This window comes from Hypanus sabinus, chromosome 22, assembly GCF_030144855.1.
Source record: "Hypanus sabinus isolate sHypSab1 chromosome 22, sHypSab1.hap1, whole genome shotgun sequence".
Classification (NCBI taxonomy): domain Eukaryota; kingdom Metazoa; phylum Chordata; class Chondrichthyes; order Myliobatiformes; family Dasyatidae; genus Hypanus; species Hypanus sabinus.
Window position 1 is genome coordinate 29,502,088 of NC_082727.1, and position 17,769 is coordinate 29,519,856.

Sequence of the window (17,769 nt, forward strand, 5' to 3'; positions counted from 1 at the left end):
TATTGTACTGAGATACAGTGATAAAGTTGAATTTTGCAAGCCACCCATACAGATCATGTCAAAGCATAAGTACGTTGAGGCAGCACAAGGGAAAGGCAATAACAGAATACAAACTACACAGTGTACAGCAACGCAGAAAGTGCAGTGCTCATAGACAATAAGGTGCAAGGGTCATAGCAATGTAAATTGTGAGGTCAAGAGTTGACCTTTAACGTACAAGAAGACTGCTCAGTGATCTTCTAACAGCAAGACAGAAGTTGTCCTTGAGCTTTGAGGTGCATGTTTACCAAGTTTTGTGTCTTCTACTCAATGGAAAGAGGGGAAAAAATGGAAGGTCCAGGATGACTTTGATTATGCTGCTTTCATGACATTGAAGGTTAGATTGATGTCCAAACTCTCTGCTCACTTGGCTTTCCATCTCCATCTTGTGAGATCTAGCGTACTACGGTGGTGTCGTGAGAACTTGCAGATGGAGTTGGAAAGAATCTGTCCACCCAGTCGTGAGTACATAGGGAATAGAGTCAGGAGTTGAGGTTGTCGCCTTGTGAGGCACCAGTGTTGAGGATGATTGCTTACTGATTGCATTCTGTTGGTCAGGAAGTCAAGAATCCAGTTGCAGAGGGAGCTGCCGAGTCCCAAATCTTAGAGTTCATTGTCAGTTTACTTGGAATTATGGCTTTGAAGTTGAAGCTGCAGTTAATAAATAGGAACCTGACGTAGGTGCCTTTTTTTTAAATCCAGACACTCCAGAAGTGAATGTGGGATGAGAGAAATGGCATCCACCGTCGACCTGCTGTGGCGGTAGGCGAAACACAATCGGTCGAGGTTGTCTGGGAGGTTGGAGCCATGACCAGCCTCTTAAAACCGTTCACAGTGGTTGCTATCAGAGCCATCAGGCAGTAGTCATAAAGGCATGGGTACCACTATAATAATGGTCTTAAAGCAGGTGGGAATCTCTGAGTAGGGAGAGATTAAAAATACCTGGAAATACCCCTGCCTGTTGATCCACACAGGACCCAAGGACACAGCGGGGAACTCCATATGGGCAAAGATTGTCTGAGTGGTAATATACTAACTGTAAATATGAAAATTACAGATTCAACCCCAATATAGAGACGTTAACATATAATCTAAATTGCTGGTGAAGTTCTGCATGGAGGGAGGTGCAAATCTTCAGATGTGATGTTTAATCAGGGCCTTTCCTCCATGGATGGCAATGATTCTCACCCTGATTTGAAGAGAGGTCAGTATTGAGAGAAATGTTAGTTGGAAAAATGATACAAGTGTAATGGACTGCCTGTATGCTGTAAAATGAGCAATAGTGGAAAGGTTGGGAACAATTTCTCTTTTCACGGAACATTTCCAAAATAAAAACACAAAACAAGTTGTTGAGGCAGAGAATAATTATTCGTCATTATAATGAAAATCTGAAAAGGTGATAAATACAGTTTACTTGAATAACATTTACTAATCCTAGTTATTTGTAAGAGATTACTTAAGCAAAGAACTGGCATAAATATTGTGGAACAAAGAATCTCCATTGTGAATTCCCTTAGCTGGAGAGAAACTTCTAACTTGGAGTTAAGAATGTTTCCAGTTAATTCAAACTAACTCTTGTTAGACTAATGATATTACACTCCTTGGTATAAGTTTTGCAGCCTGCTTTGATATTTATGTTTAATTTTTGAACTTAATCTGATTCATGATAGATAACAAAAACATTTTTGATTTCACTGGTTAGGGACGTAGCTAGTAACTTAAAAGCATCCAGTTTTCTGTTGTAAGATAGCAAATGGAATGTGACTGCAGCAACAAATTCCCTACACATTATGATCCACCAGGCTTTCTATTTTTACATTGTTTGTACAGAACTGGGAACAAACATTTGACACACATTAAATCTGTGTGCATCATTCCAACTAAATTTGTTAACCTTCAGTCTGAAATGAACGCAAGTAGTATGCACAGGATCTTGCATAGCATCTAAGAAGATTTGTTGATGCAACTGTAGCGGATGGTATTTGCACATTTCAGCGATTTACACAGCAGTTAATCATTTTTTTGGCTACAATTCTGGCCAGGTTTCATGAGGTGAGGTCTTAAAAAAACATCCAAATGAAATCCTTTAGAAAGATACTTTGAGCCAAAGGAAGTGTTTTCTTGAACATGTCAGATATTTGGTAGGGGAGCAGAGCTTGCCAAGAAGTATGTTGCAAGACTGGGAGTCAGAATTGAGATAAAGAACGAGGCAGCTGTGTAGAATGAATGAACCTTGTTAGGTCAGAGAGGGGAAAAAATAACTGGACTCCAAATGAGATGACAAAATGGCAAAAATTGTTCACAGGGAGAAGCAGCAGGAATTGAGCAATGCTGGAGACAGTCACGGCAGTCAAACCTTCAGAAATAACAATGGCACAAGAGAATGGTGATTGCAATTTTCTAAGAAGTACGGAATGGACAGGAATACAAATACTTGTCAATCATAGACCTACAGATATAAAATGAACTGTCATATAGTAAAAATGATATTAACAGCAGGAATATGCAGCTCACTGCTAGATCAGAAAATACGGATTGCAGTTTGTTCTCTGAAGAGATCAGTGTATGTGGGTACCACGGCATGTGATTTTAGTCAGTTACAAATAATTTGACTGGAACAAAGTGCTTTGTATCACAGACTAATTCTTTTTTGATCTATTGCGTCAGAGTGTATCTTAGTGTAGTAATAGTGATTCTGAGAGCAACTCAGCTATGAGAATCAGGGCACAGAATAATCAAATTCATTATGGTCGGAGATTCAAAGTATTCTGAAATGCTGAGTCCCTGTTTCATTATGCTGTTTATCACTTTTGAAAGACTAATTTCAGGTTTAAGAAAATGGACTGAGCAACAGAAGGGCCTACAAGCAGCCAGGGTAGTGATGCATAAAAACTACTTATCTAGAATAGTATGTGAGAGCTAATGTGAATATTTTATTCAAGTTTTACAACTCAGCACATACATTGTGACAAAAATGCCTGGAGATCCTTAAGTTCTGGTCAATATTCATCCATTCTTTTTTTTGAAAACCATTAGGACAGGTTATATTATCATTTAATTCATTACTATGTGTAAAAGATTGCGATGTAAATTGTTGCTTTTTCACAACCAAAATCTACCACACTTAAGGAAAATAAAATTGAATAGCTGTAAAGTGCTTTAGAGTAACTTGAGTATGTTAAAGGCACTTCCTTATGCTGAACAGGAGGATAGTCAGAGAATTCATGAAGGTGCAGATAGAGTCAGAATGGATGAGATATCAAATGCACAAAACAATTACATCACCAGTGCATAGCAAAGCTGCTTGTATAAAAACAACATTCTGGTAACTCTCATCTGGTCCAGCATTCTGTGGAAAAAGAACCAGTTAATTTATTTTTCTCTCCAAAGATGCTGTCTAACATGCTGAGTATTTCCAACACATTTTGCTTTCAGATTTTCACCTTCTAGACATTTTTATTTTCAGCTTTTATTAATATTGGCTTTTATACTTCTCCCAAATATTTCATGTAACACTCTGCAGTGTTCAACAGAAGTCTTAATAGACGAAAATTGACAATGGGCCATCAAAGGAGTTATTAGTTGTTTAATTCCTCCCTGACTCCAGTAATGGCCTAAATTATATCAGACTCCTAAATCTTCTCAAGGAAGGCAGATGACCAAAGCCTTGGTCAGAAAAGTCAGTTTTAAAGAGTGCTCCTAAGATAGATAGAGAACTAACTTATCTAGTAACTATCAGAGCTTATGATTTTCCACCTTAAGTGCCAATCCCAATGAGTGACTGATTAGATATTAAAGAGGCCAAAAATGGAAAAGAATTGTGGGGATGGAGAAGATTACAGGTATGTCAATGAGAAATGCTGTGAAAGAACTTCAAAACAAAATGAGAATTTTAAAATTGAAGCCAGGATAGGTCAGAAAGCAAAAAGGAGATAAATAAATTGAATTCAGCATGTGCAGATAGCCCGCACTGCAGTTTATAAGAAATTTGGCCAATTCTAACGAAAAGTTATCAACTTTTAGATTAACTCCTTCTATCTCACAGCTGCTGACAGACATCCCTTTACTTCTTACAGAGAACTATTTCAATACTTCTCGCAGTCAGTGTTCTGTCTCACAGTGGCAGCATTGTTTTTTTTCTCTCTCTACTTTCTTATTCATCTGCTTCTTTTATACCTCATTTATTTATAACTAGCTATGGTTGAGGAGCACTGGAAATTCTACTCTAAATTTATGAAGTGACAGGAACATGTTAGTTTCTGTTATTTAAATGTGCATTTTCCTCTTTTTGCATCGTCTTCTTTTCAATTATTGCATCCATCCTTTCATCAAAGAAAGAATTACATTAGCGGAGTATTTTTCACGTCTTTAGGACCAAGCCAAGTATTTTGCAGTAGCTTAATTATTTTGTTGAATTGCAATTGGGTTTCCTGCCAATGTAGAATTTATGCTTGAACCTTGGAGTGGAATTCTTGATCATCCAAATGAGGCTGCTCAGGAGTAACTATGCATTTGACGCCATGCTTTTGGATTATAAACCCGAGAGGTTCTGCAGAAGCCAGAAATCTAGAGCATCACACATAGTTCTGGAGGAACTCAGCAGCATCTATGGAAGGGATTAAGCAGCTGAAGCTTTGGGCCAAGCCCCTTCGTGATGACATTTTGTGTGATGCTTTTGGATTATTTTTTATCAGGTCTTTATCGAACATAAACTAAATAGATATAACAATTTAGAAAATAATAATTTAACTTGAAATTCAGATTTTGAAACAAATCATTTAAAAAGAATAGGCAATGACAAAACAGGCAACAGTCACAAGGCACTGGAAGAGCTCAGCAGGTTGACAGGACATTTTATGCTGTCGCCCTTCATCAATATTCCTCTCGTAGTTACTGATTGACCTGCTGAGTTTGTCCAGCATTTTGTACGTGTAGCTCTGGACTTCCAACGTCTGCAGAATCTCTTGTGTTAGTGAAAAAAGAGTCTTGAGCTCTGGAAAAGGTAGTGGGATAATAAGCAGAAGTGTGATGGCCAAATCACTGGTCAGGCCCTACTGCAATGCACACTAGAAAGTGTGTCAAAGGTTTGACTTGGCTGCAGGACGCACTTCACCTCTGGCAGCTATGAGAAATTTGGATTGTGTCAGAACATCAAGAAAACTTGGATTATGCACTCAGACAAGATTTAATAGAGATGTTTGGCAAAGTACACTTTTTGAAGCTGATTCCATTGACTGGAGCGGGTGAAAACCAGGGAGCTCTGATTTAAGATAAGTAACAAAACAACAATGGAAAATTAACATCTTACCCAGTCATTGTTATGATCTGATTTGTGAGCAATGAATTTTCAGTGTTAAGTAACAACTTTCAAAATGGAGTTCAATAAATATTTGAAAAAGGATAAACAACGAAGGAAATTGGGAAGAGAGCAGTGGAAGTGGAATTAATTAGAAAGCTTTTGAGAAGCAGGATGGGTTGCATGATCATGTAAGTGGTGAATTCTTCATGTGTAGGTTGGGGGACTTGTCAGCTTTTCCTAATGGACTGAGTGGTTTACTGAATTATTTCAGAGGCAGCTGAGAATTAACCATGCTGGGTGATACAGATTTAAATGGACAGATGTTTAAAAAAGATGGGAGTTCTCTTAAGGTGATCAGCAAACTAGATAAGTATACAGAATATGTTGATCAGGTAGTTTCACAGTAACCACTACATTATTATTCTGGATTTATTTAAATACTGTAGTGGATTTCAGTCTCAGGCCTTCAGATCAATTGGATCTGGAGGCCCAAGACTAGTACATGGCTCTAACTAGTGCCCTGATGTATTGTAATTTTCACCAGTTTTAAAATTTTTAAATGGAAGAAATAATTTATAAACATCGCCCTTGGAAGACAATGCTGAACAATAACATTTGTGTTTTAGTCAGATATCAAAGCCAAAAAGTGCTCTCAAACAGTCACCTAAATGTGCTCTGATTTAGAACTCGATAGCGTCGAAGAACTGGAGAAGAAGCGCATCTGTCGTGTTGTTACCAAGGATTTTCCTCAGTATTTTGCTGTTGTGTCTCGGATCAAGCAAGAAAGTAATCAAATGGGGCCTGAAGGAGGAATGTTAAGCAGCACAACCATTCCAAGCGTGCAAGCATCCTTCCCTGACGGAGCACTGACCAAAAGAATCCGAGTGGGGCTGCAGGTAATTTGGACATTTGTTTTAGTGGTTGATTATATTGTACTCTGCATAGGGCATGTTGGAAATGTTGGCTAGTGGCTGAATAAGATCTAAACATGTAAATATCAATCTTGTTCAAATTTGTTGATTGGTATTAATTTTGCTTACAAAAATATGACATGGCAGAAGAAAGGCAGTTATTCCAGAAAAGGTGTGGTGGAGGGGAGAATTAAAGTGTATTTTTTCAAATATGGTGCCTATAAAATGTATTCATTTCACCCCCCCCCCAGAAGTTTTTGTGTTCTATTGTTTTACAATGTTGAATCACATTGTATTTAATTTGGCTTTTTTGACACTGATCAACAGAAAAGGCTCTTGTGTCAAAGTGAAAACTAATTTCTACAAATTGGTCTAAATTTATTACAATTATTAAGCACAAAATAATTGATTGCATAATTGCTCATGCCCTTCAAGTCAGTATTTAGTAGATGCACCTTTGGCAGCAATTACAGCCTTGAGTCTGTGTGGATAGGTCTCAATCAACTTTGCACATCTGGACACTGCAACTTTTCCCCATTTTTCTTTACAAAACTGCTCAATCTCTGTCAGGTTGCATGAAGATCATGAGAGAAGAGCCCTTTTCAAGTCCAGCCACAAATTCTCAATTGGATTGATGTCTGGACTGTAATTTGGCCTCTCTGGGACATTAACTTTGCTGTTTTAGCTATTCCTGTGTAGCTTTGGCTTTTTGTTTGGGGTCATTGTCTTGCTGGAAAACAGATCTCCCAAATCACAGTTCTCATGCAGACTGCATCAGGTTTTCTTCCAGGACTTACCTGTATTTTGCTGCGTTTATCTTACCCTGTACCTTCCAGAGCCTGCTGCAGTGAAGCATCCCACAGCATGATGCAGCCAAACATAGCATTTAGTCTGATGGCCAAAAAGCTCAATTTTGGTTTCATTAAACCATAGAACCTTCTTCTAGCTGACTTCAGAGTTTCCCCACATGCCTTCTGGCAAACTCCAGCTGAGATTTCATGTGAGTTTTTTTCAACAGTGCCTTTCTCTTTGCCACTCTCCCATAAAGCTGCTACTGGTGAAACATCCGGGCAACAGTTGTTGTATGCGCAGTCTCTCCCCTCTCAACCACTGAAGCTTGTAACTCCTCCGGAGTTGTCATAGGTCTCTTGGTGGCCTCCCTCACTTGTCTCCTTCTTGCACGGCCACTCAGTTTTTGAGGGCGGCCTGCTCCAGGCAGATTTACATCTGTGCCATATTCTTTCCATTTCTTGATGATTGACTTAACTGTACTCCGAGATATATTAAGTGACTTGGAAACTTTCTTGTGTCCATCTTCTGACTTGTGCTTTTCAATAACTTTCTTGCGGAGTTGCTCAGAGTGGTCATTTGTTTCATGGTGTAATTTTTGCCAAGATACTGACTCACCAGCAGTTGGACCTTACAGATACAGGTGTATTTTTACTATAATCATTTGAAACACCATGATTCTCACAGGTGATCTCCATTTATAATTACTTGACTTCTGAAACCAATTGGCTGCAGCAGTGATGATAGTAGAGGATGTGAATAGTTATGCAATCAATTATTTTGTGCTTTATATTTGCAATTAATTTAGTTCACCTAGTAGAGATCTGTTTTCACTTTGACACAAAGTCTTTTTCTGTTAATCAGTGTCAAAGAAAGCCAAATTAAATCCATTGCGATTCAATGTTGTAAAACAATAAAACATGAAAACTTCCAGGGGGCGAGGGGGGGGGTTGAAAATACTCTTTATAGGCACTTGTGAAGGGTTTTAATTGGGTGAAATGAGAAGGCTTTATCCTCGGGCTACTTCTACACTATTGACCTATGTGGGTGAGGCACTGGGGTTATCAATTTCAGGTTGTCAGTTGGAGCACAAGAAGGACTGCCAAAAAGATTTATTCCACAGGAATTGTATTCCTGTAGAATGGAAAACCTAGTCACAGGCACAGTTTACCAATAAGACTATCAAATCTTTTGAGAGAAAACTAAATGAAATCTGTTGTCGAGTGATGTGCATTGTTTTTTGTTGTAGGGCCCCAAAAAACAACTTTTGTGAAAAGTATCTCTGCTATAAAACCATAGAGTTCTGGCAGAGTTTCCTTTTCTTTTGGCTACAGATTGTAAAACTGTTAGCCAAAATAAAAAGGTGAAATTAACGGAGGTGTACAAGGTGGATAGCCAGATACTTTTTCCCAGGGCAGAAATGGACTTATTCCAGGGAAAATAGTTGTAATCGATTGGAGGAAAGCTTAGGGGGAATGGCAGAGGTAAGTTTTATACAGAGTGGTGGATGTGTGGAACATCCTGCCAGGGGTAGTATTAGAGGAAGATACATTATGGACATTTAAGAAACTCTTACATAGGCATGTAAATGATAGAAAAATGGAGGGATGTGTTAGCTTGGTCTTAGAATAGGTTAAAAGGTTGGCACAACATCATGGGCTTAAGGACCTGTATGGTGTTGTTAAGTCCTCTGTTCTATGTAATGAAGTATATACATGTAATTTATATACTAAATAGTATATTACATTTTTCAGCAATGTAAATGTTAAGCTGTTTCCAAAGTTTCTTGCTGCTAGCAGTAAATCTGTACTAAAAGGCAGCTCAGGAAAGAGATCGGGTAACAACATACCAATTCTCTAACTCGCTCTTCCTCTGAGTGTAACTGCCCTGGGAACAGAAGGTTGTAGAATTAACACTTCCATTCAGCCACTTAAGTGGGTGGTTATGTGCTGGTCAGTTTATGTATATTGGCCAAGGGACTGCATTTTCCAAAACTGCTGTAATGACTTTTCAGGGAAGAATCAGTTCCTCTGAGATGTCACTTAAACCCAGCTGCAGATTTAGATTTTTTACCACCCTCTGTTACATTAGAACAACCAATGCAAAACTGTATGAACCATAGTGGATCGCACGAGCATGGTGTCACATATTTTTGAAGTACTCAATACATATCTCTGAACAAAATCATAAACAAATTAAATACAGTTGTGAATGTCTTGTTTTAGTTCAGGTAGTGCTGGTCATTTAGCGTGCTGAACCTATAAAGACAGTGTCTACTGAATCTTTATCATCACAACACCGTTACGTTGGTCTACTGCCCTATGAGGCCACTCTTAGGTTGGAGGAGAAACATCTCATTCCACCTCGAGCCTGAAACTTGAACATTAATTTCTCTATGTTACAGTAATTTATCCCTTCCCCCCTTTCTTTCTTTTTCATTTCCCCATTCTGGTTCCCCTCTTACCCCTTCCCTTCTCCTCACCTGCCGATCGCCTCCCTCTGATGCCCTTCTTCCTTCCCTTTCTCCCATGGTCCACTCTCTTCTCAGACTCTTTCTTCAAGAGTCATTTACCTTTTCCACCTGTCACCTCCCATCTTCTCACTTCGTCAGACCTCCCCCACCCCTCATCTGGTTTCACCTATCACTTTGTGCAGAGAAGTGTTGTCAGCAGTACAGGTGTGGTAGAGGTAAAGAAACTGGAAGAATGAAGTAGGACTTTGGGTGAGAGAAAGAGTGGCCGAAGTATCTGTGGGCATTGCCACTGATTCTTGGGGGTCTCTAGCCTACCATAGCTCAAAATGTAAGTGTATTCAGGATGGTAGTGTGGACTTTTAGTTCATGTATTGGAAGTGCACAAAGGCCCTATTTAGTTGAAGGAATGTACCAGATTATGGACCACTACCTGTCGGTTCCATCCAGACACCTTGTGTCTCATCTGAGGAAGTGTTTACAGTCCTCACATTGGTTCCAGAACCACAGAACTGGAGATGAAGGCATTCATCTTCAGTCATGAGGGATTGTATAATGACCACCTGTCATTATGGCTGGTAATGACCGCCAGTTGTTGCTTGACAAGTTCTCAAATCCCTAGACACCTACAGAAAGAGTTTGCACCGTGGACTCAGCTGGAGACAACTTTGCTTTATCCAAGCTCCATTTTTACCTCGTTTTGAAATCAGTTTGATTCTTACTTCATGTAGTTTTCCAGAGCAGATGTGATGGAACTGAACAGTTGCTCAGTTCTTGTACATCTGATTTACAGTTTCCTTCATGGACAGCCATTGGTAAACCAGATGGACTTCTCTGACAACACATAAAATGCAGGAGGGACTTAGAAGGTCAGGCAGCCTCTGTAGAGGAGAAAATACAGTTGACATTTCGGACTGAGACCCTTCATCAGGACTGCAAAGGAAAGGGCAGGAAGCCAGGAAAATAACATGGGGGGGGGGGAGTGCAAGCTGGCAGGTGATAGGTGAGACCAGGTGAGGGGGGATGAGATGAGAAGCTGGAAGGTGATGGGTAGAAAAGGTAAAGGGCTGAAGAAGGAATCTGGCGGGAGAGGAGAGTGGACCATGGGAGAAATGAAAGGAGGAGGCATCCGAGAGGGGAGGTAGTCAGCAAGTGAAGATAAGGGAAAAGATAATAGGGGAGCCAGTATGGGGATAGAGAAAGGGTGGGGGGGGGGGAAGAAATTACCCAAAGTTAGTGAAATCGATGTTCATGCTGTCATGTTGAAGGCTACCGAGACAATATGAGGTGTTGCTCCTCCAACCTGAGGGTAGTCTTGTCGAGGCAATGGACGTGGCCATGAACTCGCACGTTGCTATAGAAATAGGAAGTAGAATTAAAATAAACTTTTCTGACAGCCTGATAATATCATGGTCACTGTAAATGAGTTCAGTTCTTTTTAAATTCCAGAATATTTAAATGAATCAGTTCCTTCCCGGGTAGAATTTGACCTCATGTCATTGTACTGCTAATTAGGTCTGTGGATTTACTAGTTCTATAATGTAACTACTGCATTCCTATTGTGCCAGAAGGCACAGTAATATTTCTACCATTCACAGATTGTTGTGAAATGGCAAAGGTTTAATATCAGTGGAAGCTGACTGTGTGTCTGCCCTTTCATTTCTGTCATAACCCCTGGTTTTCTGTATTCCTAATTCCAGAAGAAATGCACAGAAATACTTAACAGTATTTGGATTTCACAGTGCAATTACTATCTTTCTTTAAAGTGTTACTGAGCCCATTACTTTTACGATGATGCAATTTTGGTGCAATTGCTTGCAAATCCACGAGGACCCTTTCTGATAATGAGTTCATCATTCTGACAATTCCAGCTATGCACAGCTGTTACTGATGATTAGGCCATCTATCCTTGGGATTGCAACTTCTGGAGTGATGCACTGTTCTTCATCACTCGAATCTTGTGTAACTAGATGTTTAATTGGTCGTAAAGTGCAAAGCTCAAGACTTCCCAGTGATCTAGTACTGCTTGCTAGCTTACCCTGTAGTTTATTCAGTTGCGATGTATCTCACACCTCGTCCCCGTCTGTGTCACAAAATACATTTCACTGATCTCACGCCCCCAGAGGAAAGCTTTTCTTAGAGAAGGCCAAGTTAGAAATCAGCACACAGTTTGGCTCACTCATCAGCCATTCAAGAGACCCCCCCCCCCCCCCATCCCGATGGAAGTAGAAGATCCATAAATTAACACTTTCAAATTACTTTCTGTAGGTTATTTGTACAAATTGTTTGTGAAGTTGCTGGTGCTGACAGGATTCCTGATTGAATGTGGTTGCTTTCTTAAGACATGAGAAGCATTAGACCATTTGGCCCATCAAGTCTGCTCTGCCATTCCATTGTGGCTGATTTATTACCCCTCTTGACCCCATTCTCCCTCCTTCACCCCATAACCTTTGATGCCCTTACTAATTAAGAACTCACCAACCTCTACTTTAAATATACCTAATGACTCGGCCTCCACAGCGATCCATGCAGTGACTTCCACAAATTCACCACCCTCTTGCTCCTTCTCTTCTCTTTACCTGCCCATCACTTCCCTCTGGTACCTCTCCACTTTCCTTTCTCCTGTGCTCCACTCTCTAATCAGATTATTCTTCTTTAGCCCTTTACAGTACTGTGCAAAAGTCTTAAACATAGAAAGCCATGGTGCTTGTGACCTTTGCACAGTAGTTTTATGTATTGCACTGTAGTGCTGCCACAAAAATTCCATGACGGATGTGAGTGGTCGTAAACCTGATTCTGATAGGGCCTCCGTTGTGGACTGAGAGTGGGAAGGGGCCAGCAGGAGGGGAATCTTCGTTGGGAAAGAGGGGAGGGAGTGGGAAGCACCAGAGAGACATTCTGTAATGATCAGTAAACCTATTCTGTGGAATCTACTGATCTTGCCTGGTGTCTCAGGGCTGGGTGTGTCTGCACCTGCACCAACCGCTGCCCCTGGCACTCCTCTTCTGCCACCTGTTCCACACCCCTCCCGTGGCCCTCCATCCTCGCCATTCCCAACATCCTTTGCTCTCACCAGATTTACAAACTCGCTCTCTGCTCCATGTTGACAAGTAAGTAATGTGCAGAAGTCTAAGGCACTCTAGCTATCTCTATTTGCCCAAGACTTTCTTCCCCCTTTCCTTCCCTTTGATCCCAAACTGGTTCCCAGTTTATTCAGTTGTGAAGTATTTTACATCTCATCTCTGTCCATGCCACAGGATAAATTCACCAATCACACACCCCCAGAGGAAGGCCCAGTTAGGAATCAGCGCAACAGTTCACAGCACAAAACGCTGGCTGTTTATTCCTCCCCATACCTGACCTGCTGAGCTCCTAAAGTATTTTGTGTGTGTGTTGCTGAAACTGTCCTGGGGTGCTTGAGGTGACAGTAACGTTGAATCTTCAGCCTTAAAAATCAGCATTCCTTTGATGACATTTTTTTTTGCTGATGCATTAGATTACTCATCTGGACTAATGTGAAGGACCAGGGTACGCATAAAACTGGGAGAGCTGGTAAAGGTGAAAAAATAGGGGTTTTATTACCCAAAATATTTACAACCTCAACAGAACTGTTCTAGAGTCCAAACTTGAATCAGCTAAACAGAACAGAACTAGGTTACAACAACATAATAAATACTCCCCAAACGAAGAGACACCACTCATCTCCTGACTGCGGGTTTATATTCAATACTGGCCAGTCCATAGTAAATTGCAGGGGAAAGGAAACATTCCTCTCCTTAAAAAGATACGGCATAAATGAAGCAGCTGTAATGGCTGTAGCAGAATGGCACAATCTAGCCCCATCTACTTAGGCTGGTGTAATGCAACAGCTCAGGTGTTCACCAAATTATCAGGAGGATGGTCGGCTACAGGACACTTTAATATGCCCGGTTGATGGTGCGGCTGGTATTTGTAGCTACCACAACTAGCCAGCCTGAGTCTTTCTCCTTTTGACCAAATTATGATTAGTATACAGTTATGTGACAGGTTTTTGGCAAAAGTGGTGGAACGAGAAGCTTTCAGAAGAAACTAGACATGTTGTCAACAAATGGGATTTAACATTATCATTGTGAGAATAGTATGGATAGGTGGATCTATTAAAGCCACAGTAAATTTATTATCGAAGTACATATATCTCATCATTTGAGATTCATTTTCTTGCGGGCATTTACAGGAAAATAATGATATACAATACAATTTATGAAAAATGCCAGGTAACCAAAGACTGACAAACCGCCAATGTGGAAAAGAAGACAAATTGCAAATAAAAAGAATAAATTATAACAGAGAACGTTGTCAGGAAATGTAAAGGAGGCTTGACCCAAAAGCAAGAGCAATGGAGATGAATTGGCAGAAAATTATATTTTACAAATAAACAGCAAAATAGAAAGCCAAGAGGAGCCACAAAACAAGAGAATCGATACTTAACGTAACAAAGTAACCGAAGGCTAGGAGTAACCAGTGGAGTCTGGCTGGTTTGATGGGTGAACAAAGGACTGGGTGAGAAGCTGGGTTTAAGTCGGTTGCACATGATGAGCTGGAAACAAGTGACAGGTGAATCCTGTTGGCAGTGTGGCGACTGGGAGGTATCTGCTTTTTCCAGTTTTGACAAACGTGAAAATGAGACCATAGGTTGTGGAATAAATTCGGAGTTGAGGTGAGTGAAGTTACCCATGATGGTTGAAGGGTGATAACTGTTCCTGAACATGGTGGTGTGGGACCTAAGACTCCTGTACTTCCTGCCCGATGGTAGTAGTGAGAAGAGAATGTATTTATAATGTTTTGAAAACACTGTCGATAAATTGACATTCTCGTATTCCTGGCCATTGTATTTATTGGTCTAACAAAGAAAATGTACTTCTAGTTTTCTTTGATTTACAATGCCTGCACAGTTGACTGAAGCTGAGGCTTGAAGTGCCTTGACTTTCAAATTTTGAATCCCTCTCTTCCTCGCTTCCAATTGATTGTGATAGCACACACAGTGTTTATTATCTGGTGTTAAATATGCTTTGTGCTTGTTCCGCAGGCACAGCCAATCCCAGATGAACTTGTCAAAAAGATTCTCGGGAACAGAGCCACGTTTAGTCCTATTGTAACTGTGGAGCCAAGAAGAAGGAAATTCCACAAGCCTATTACCATGACTATTCCAGTACCATCTGCATCAGGAGATGCATCGAATGGAAACAGAGATGCTCCAAGCCTCCGACTGCTATGCAGTATAACAGGTTGGTTAGACCTCCTTGACAGATTCATAGAACATTACAGAAGAGTATAGGCCCTTGGGCCCATGATATTGTGCTAACCTTTTAACCTTGAGATCAATCTAACCGTTCCTTCCTACATTACCCTTCAATTTTTATCATCCATGTGCCTATCTAAGAGTTTCTTAAGTGTTCATAATGTATCTCCCTCTGTCACCATTCCTGTGATTTCCTAAGCAAGATGATAGAAAAATGGAGGGCTACGTAAAAGGGAAGGGTTAGATTGATCATGGAGTATGTTAAAAGGTCAGCATTGTGGGCCAATGGCCTATACAGTGCTGCAGTGTAGCATGTTCGATGAAATGGTTGCTCAATCAGCTATGTATAATTTTGCATTATCTTTCTTGGATATCACCAGCAAGATCATCCCAGCATTTGTGTCCACCCTCAACTGTGCTATGGAGTGTGGAAATAAGGCACCAACAGCCGTCATTAGTGGTGAATGTGTTCCTACAGGGTTGTTAAGTATAGAGCTTGACGATTTAGAGCCAGGGATAATGAAGAAATAGCAATGTTTTCTTTTTTCAAGATATAATTGGGGCTGGGAATAAGGTGGTGGTGCTCTGATGCACATTCTTCCTTTGTTTTTTTGTGGAAGCGAAGGTTGCGTGTTAAGGAGATGCTCTTGGTCAAGTTGTTGCATTGGATTCTGTAAGTGTTACTTACTGTAGCCACAGTCTCTTTGTGGTGCTGGGAAAATGCACTCATGAAAGAAATTTCCTCTTGGGTTCAGACCTTTGCTCACTGGCTGTTTTCCAAATGGAACATGTACTCATTGATGTCCTTGAGATGATGTTGCAGCTTCATAAAACCCTGGTTAGACCACACTTAGAATATTGTGTTCTGTTCTGGTCACCTTATTATGGGAAGGATGTGGAAGCTTTTGAGCGGTGCAGAGGAGATTTACCAGGACGGGCATATCTTATGAGGATAGGTTGAATGGGCTTTTTTCTTTGGAGCGAAGGTCCATGATGAACATTGTTGTTGATCCGTGGTGTAGCAACCAATTCATGCAAAATGTAACTGAGGACAATTCCAAGCATAAGCAGTTAGCACGACACTATTACAGCTCGGGCCACTCTGGAGTTCAGAGTTCAATTCTGGTGCTGAGTGCCAGGCCCCTTTTGGATGTTCTGCCCGTGACAGTGTGGAATTCCTCTGGATGCTCCAGTTTCGTCCCACAGCCTGATGATGGACTGGCTTGTAGATTAATCGATCATTGTAAGTTGTCCTGTGTTTAGACTAGTTGCCAGGTGGTGAGGCTTGTTGGGCTGGAAGGGCCTGGTTCACACTGTTTCTCCAAATAAAGTCAACGAGCTGCCAGTGGTGGATACAGGTTCAGTCCCAACGTCTTTGGAAAGGTACATGGATGGAAGGGCTATAGGAGGTGAGGGGTGCTGTGGTCCAGGTGCAGGCTGATGGGAATAGGCAGGATAATAGTTCAGTATGGACTAGATGGGATGAAGGGCTTGTTTCTGTGCAATGGCTATGATATAATTGCAGTAGAAATGGGCCCTTCACCCACCACATCCATGATGATCGGCAGTTGCCCATCTGTACAAATTGTATACAGCAAATCTGTCTTTAAAGAATTTTGAGACTTCCAAAGGTTTCATTCACTTTCTATTCCTCTTACATATGGAAATGTATTCTGTTAATTATTATTGATGACTCTTGATGAAGGTGATGCTGGACTTTATGTATTTCTATATCAATGCACCAATTACAGAAATACTAGCTGGGGAAAACATTAGGATTTAATGTCTGCTGATTAACATTATTATTCCTGTATAGCCACTCACATGTCCTAATTTTTCCCTGTTGGCGAGAATTGATTCTGCCATTTTCTTTCTCATTGATTAGGAGGTACATCGCCTGCACAGTGGGAAGACATAACTGGAACGACACCATTAACCTTTGTCAGTGAAGGGGTTTCTTTCACAACAAATGTCTCCGCCAGGTACAGTTTATCCAAAATTTTTCATCCTGTCTCCCACACAGCTCCACACCTAGCATCCATAGTTGGTACTGTCTGCTTCTTCAGTCTAGTCAGTGCTGAAAATGGTCAAACCACCTCATCAAGCCAATCATCTTCAGTAGTGCAAAATGCATGAGAAAGTGCTTCTGATACTGGAATATGGGCAATTCAGGAGGAGGTTTTGCTTTTAATCATTTTACACATGTTATACACTCAGTGGCTACTTTATTAAGTATACCTGTACACCTAAATGTTAATGCAAATATCTAATCAGCCAATCATGGGACAGCAACTCATAAAAATGTAAGAACATAAGAAATAGGAGCAGGGGTCGGCCATCTGACCCATCAAGCCTGCTCTGCCATTCAATAAGATCATGACTGATCTGACCATGGAATCGTCTCCACCTACCTGCCTTCTCCACATAACCCTTAATTTCTCTACTATGCAAAAACTTATCCAACCTTGTCTTAATATATTTACTGAGGAAGCCTCCACTGCTTCACTGGCAGACAATTCCACAGATTCACCACTCTGTGGGAAAAGCAGTTCCTCCTCATCTCCGTCCTAAATCTACTCCCCCAAATCTTGAGGCTATATCTCTACTTCACATCTCACCTACCAGTGGAAACAACCTTCCTGACTCGATCTTATCTATCCCTTTCATAATTTTATATGTTTCTATAAGATGTCCTCTCATTCTTCTGAATTTCATTGTACAGTCCCAGGTGACTCAATCTCTCCTCATAGTCTAACCCCCTCATCTCTGGAATCAACCTGGTGAACCTCCTCTGCACCACCTCCAAAGCCAGTATATCCTTCCTCAAAGAAGGAGACTAAGACTGTACTCTAGCTGCAGCCTCACCGGTACCCTGTACAGTTGCAGCACAACCTCCCTGCTCTTAAATTCAATCCCTCTAGCAATGAAGGCCAACATTCCATTTGCCTTCTTGATGGCCTGCTGCACCTGCAAACCAACCTTT

The 17,769-nt window shown here is 40.8% G+C and overlaps 1 protein-coding gene across 13 annotated transcripts in view; it reads left to right on the forward strand.

Moving 5' to 3' along the window:
- ank3b (ankyrin 3b) overlaps positions 1–17,769 on the forward strand; it is a 615,939-nt gene that overhangs the window by 522,802 nt on the left and 75,368 nt on the right. For all 13 annotated transcript variants that reach the window (XM_059947390.1, XM_059947385.1, XM_059947393.1 and 10 more), the window contains 3 exons: positions 6,023–6,234; positions 14,574–14,772; positions 16,672–16,768. In XM_059947390.1, the coding sequence (XP_059803373.1) occupies positions 6,023–6,234; positions 14,574–14,772; positions 16,672–16,768 (508 nt within the window). The remainder of the gene's footprint in view (positions 1–6,022; positions 6,235–14,573; positions 14,773–16,671; positions 16,769–17,769) is intronic.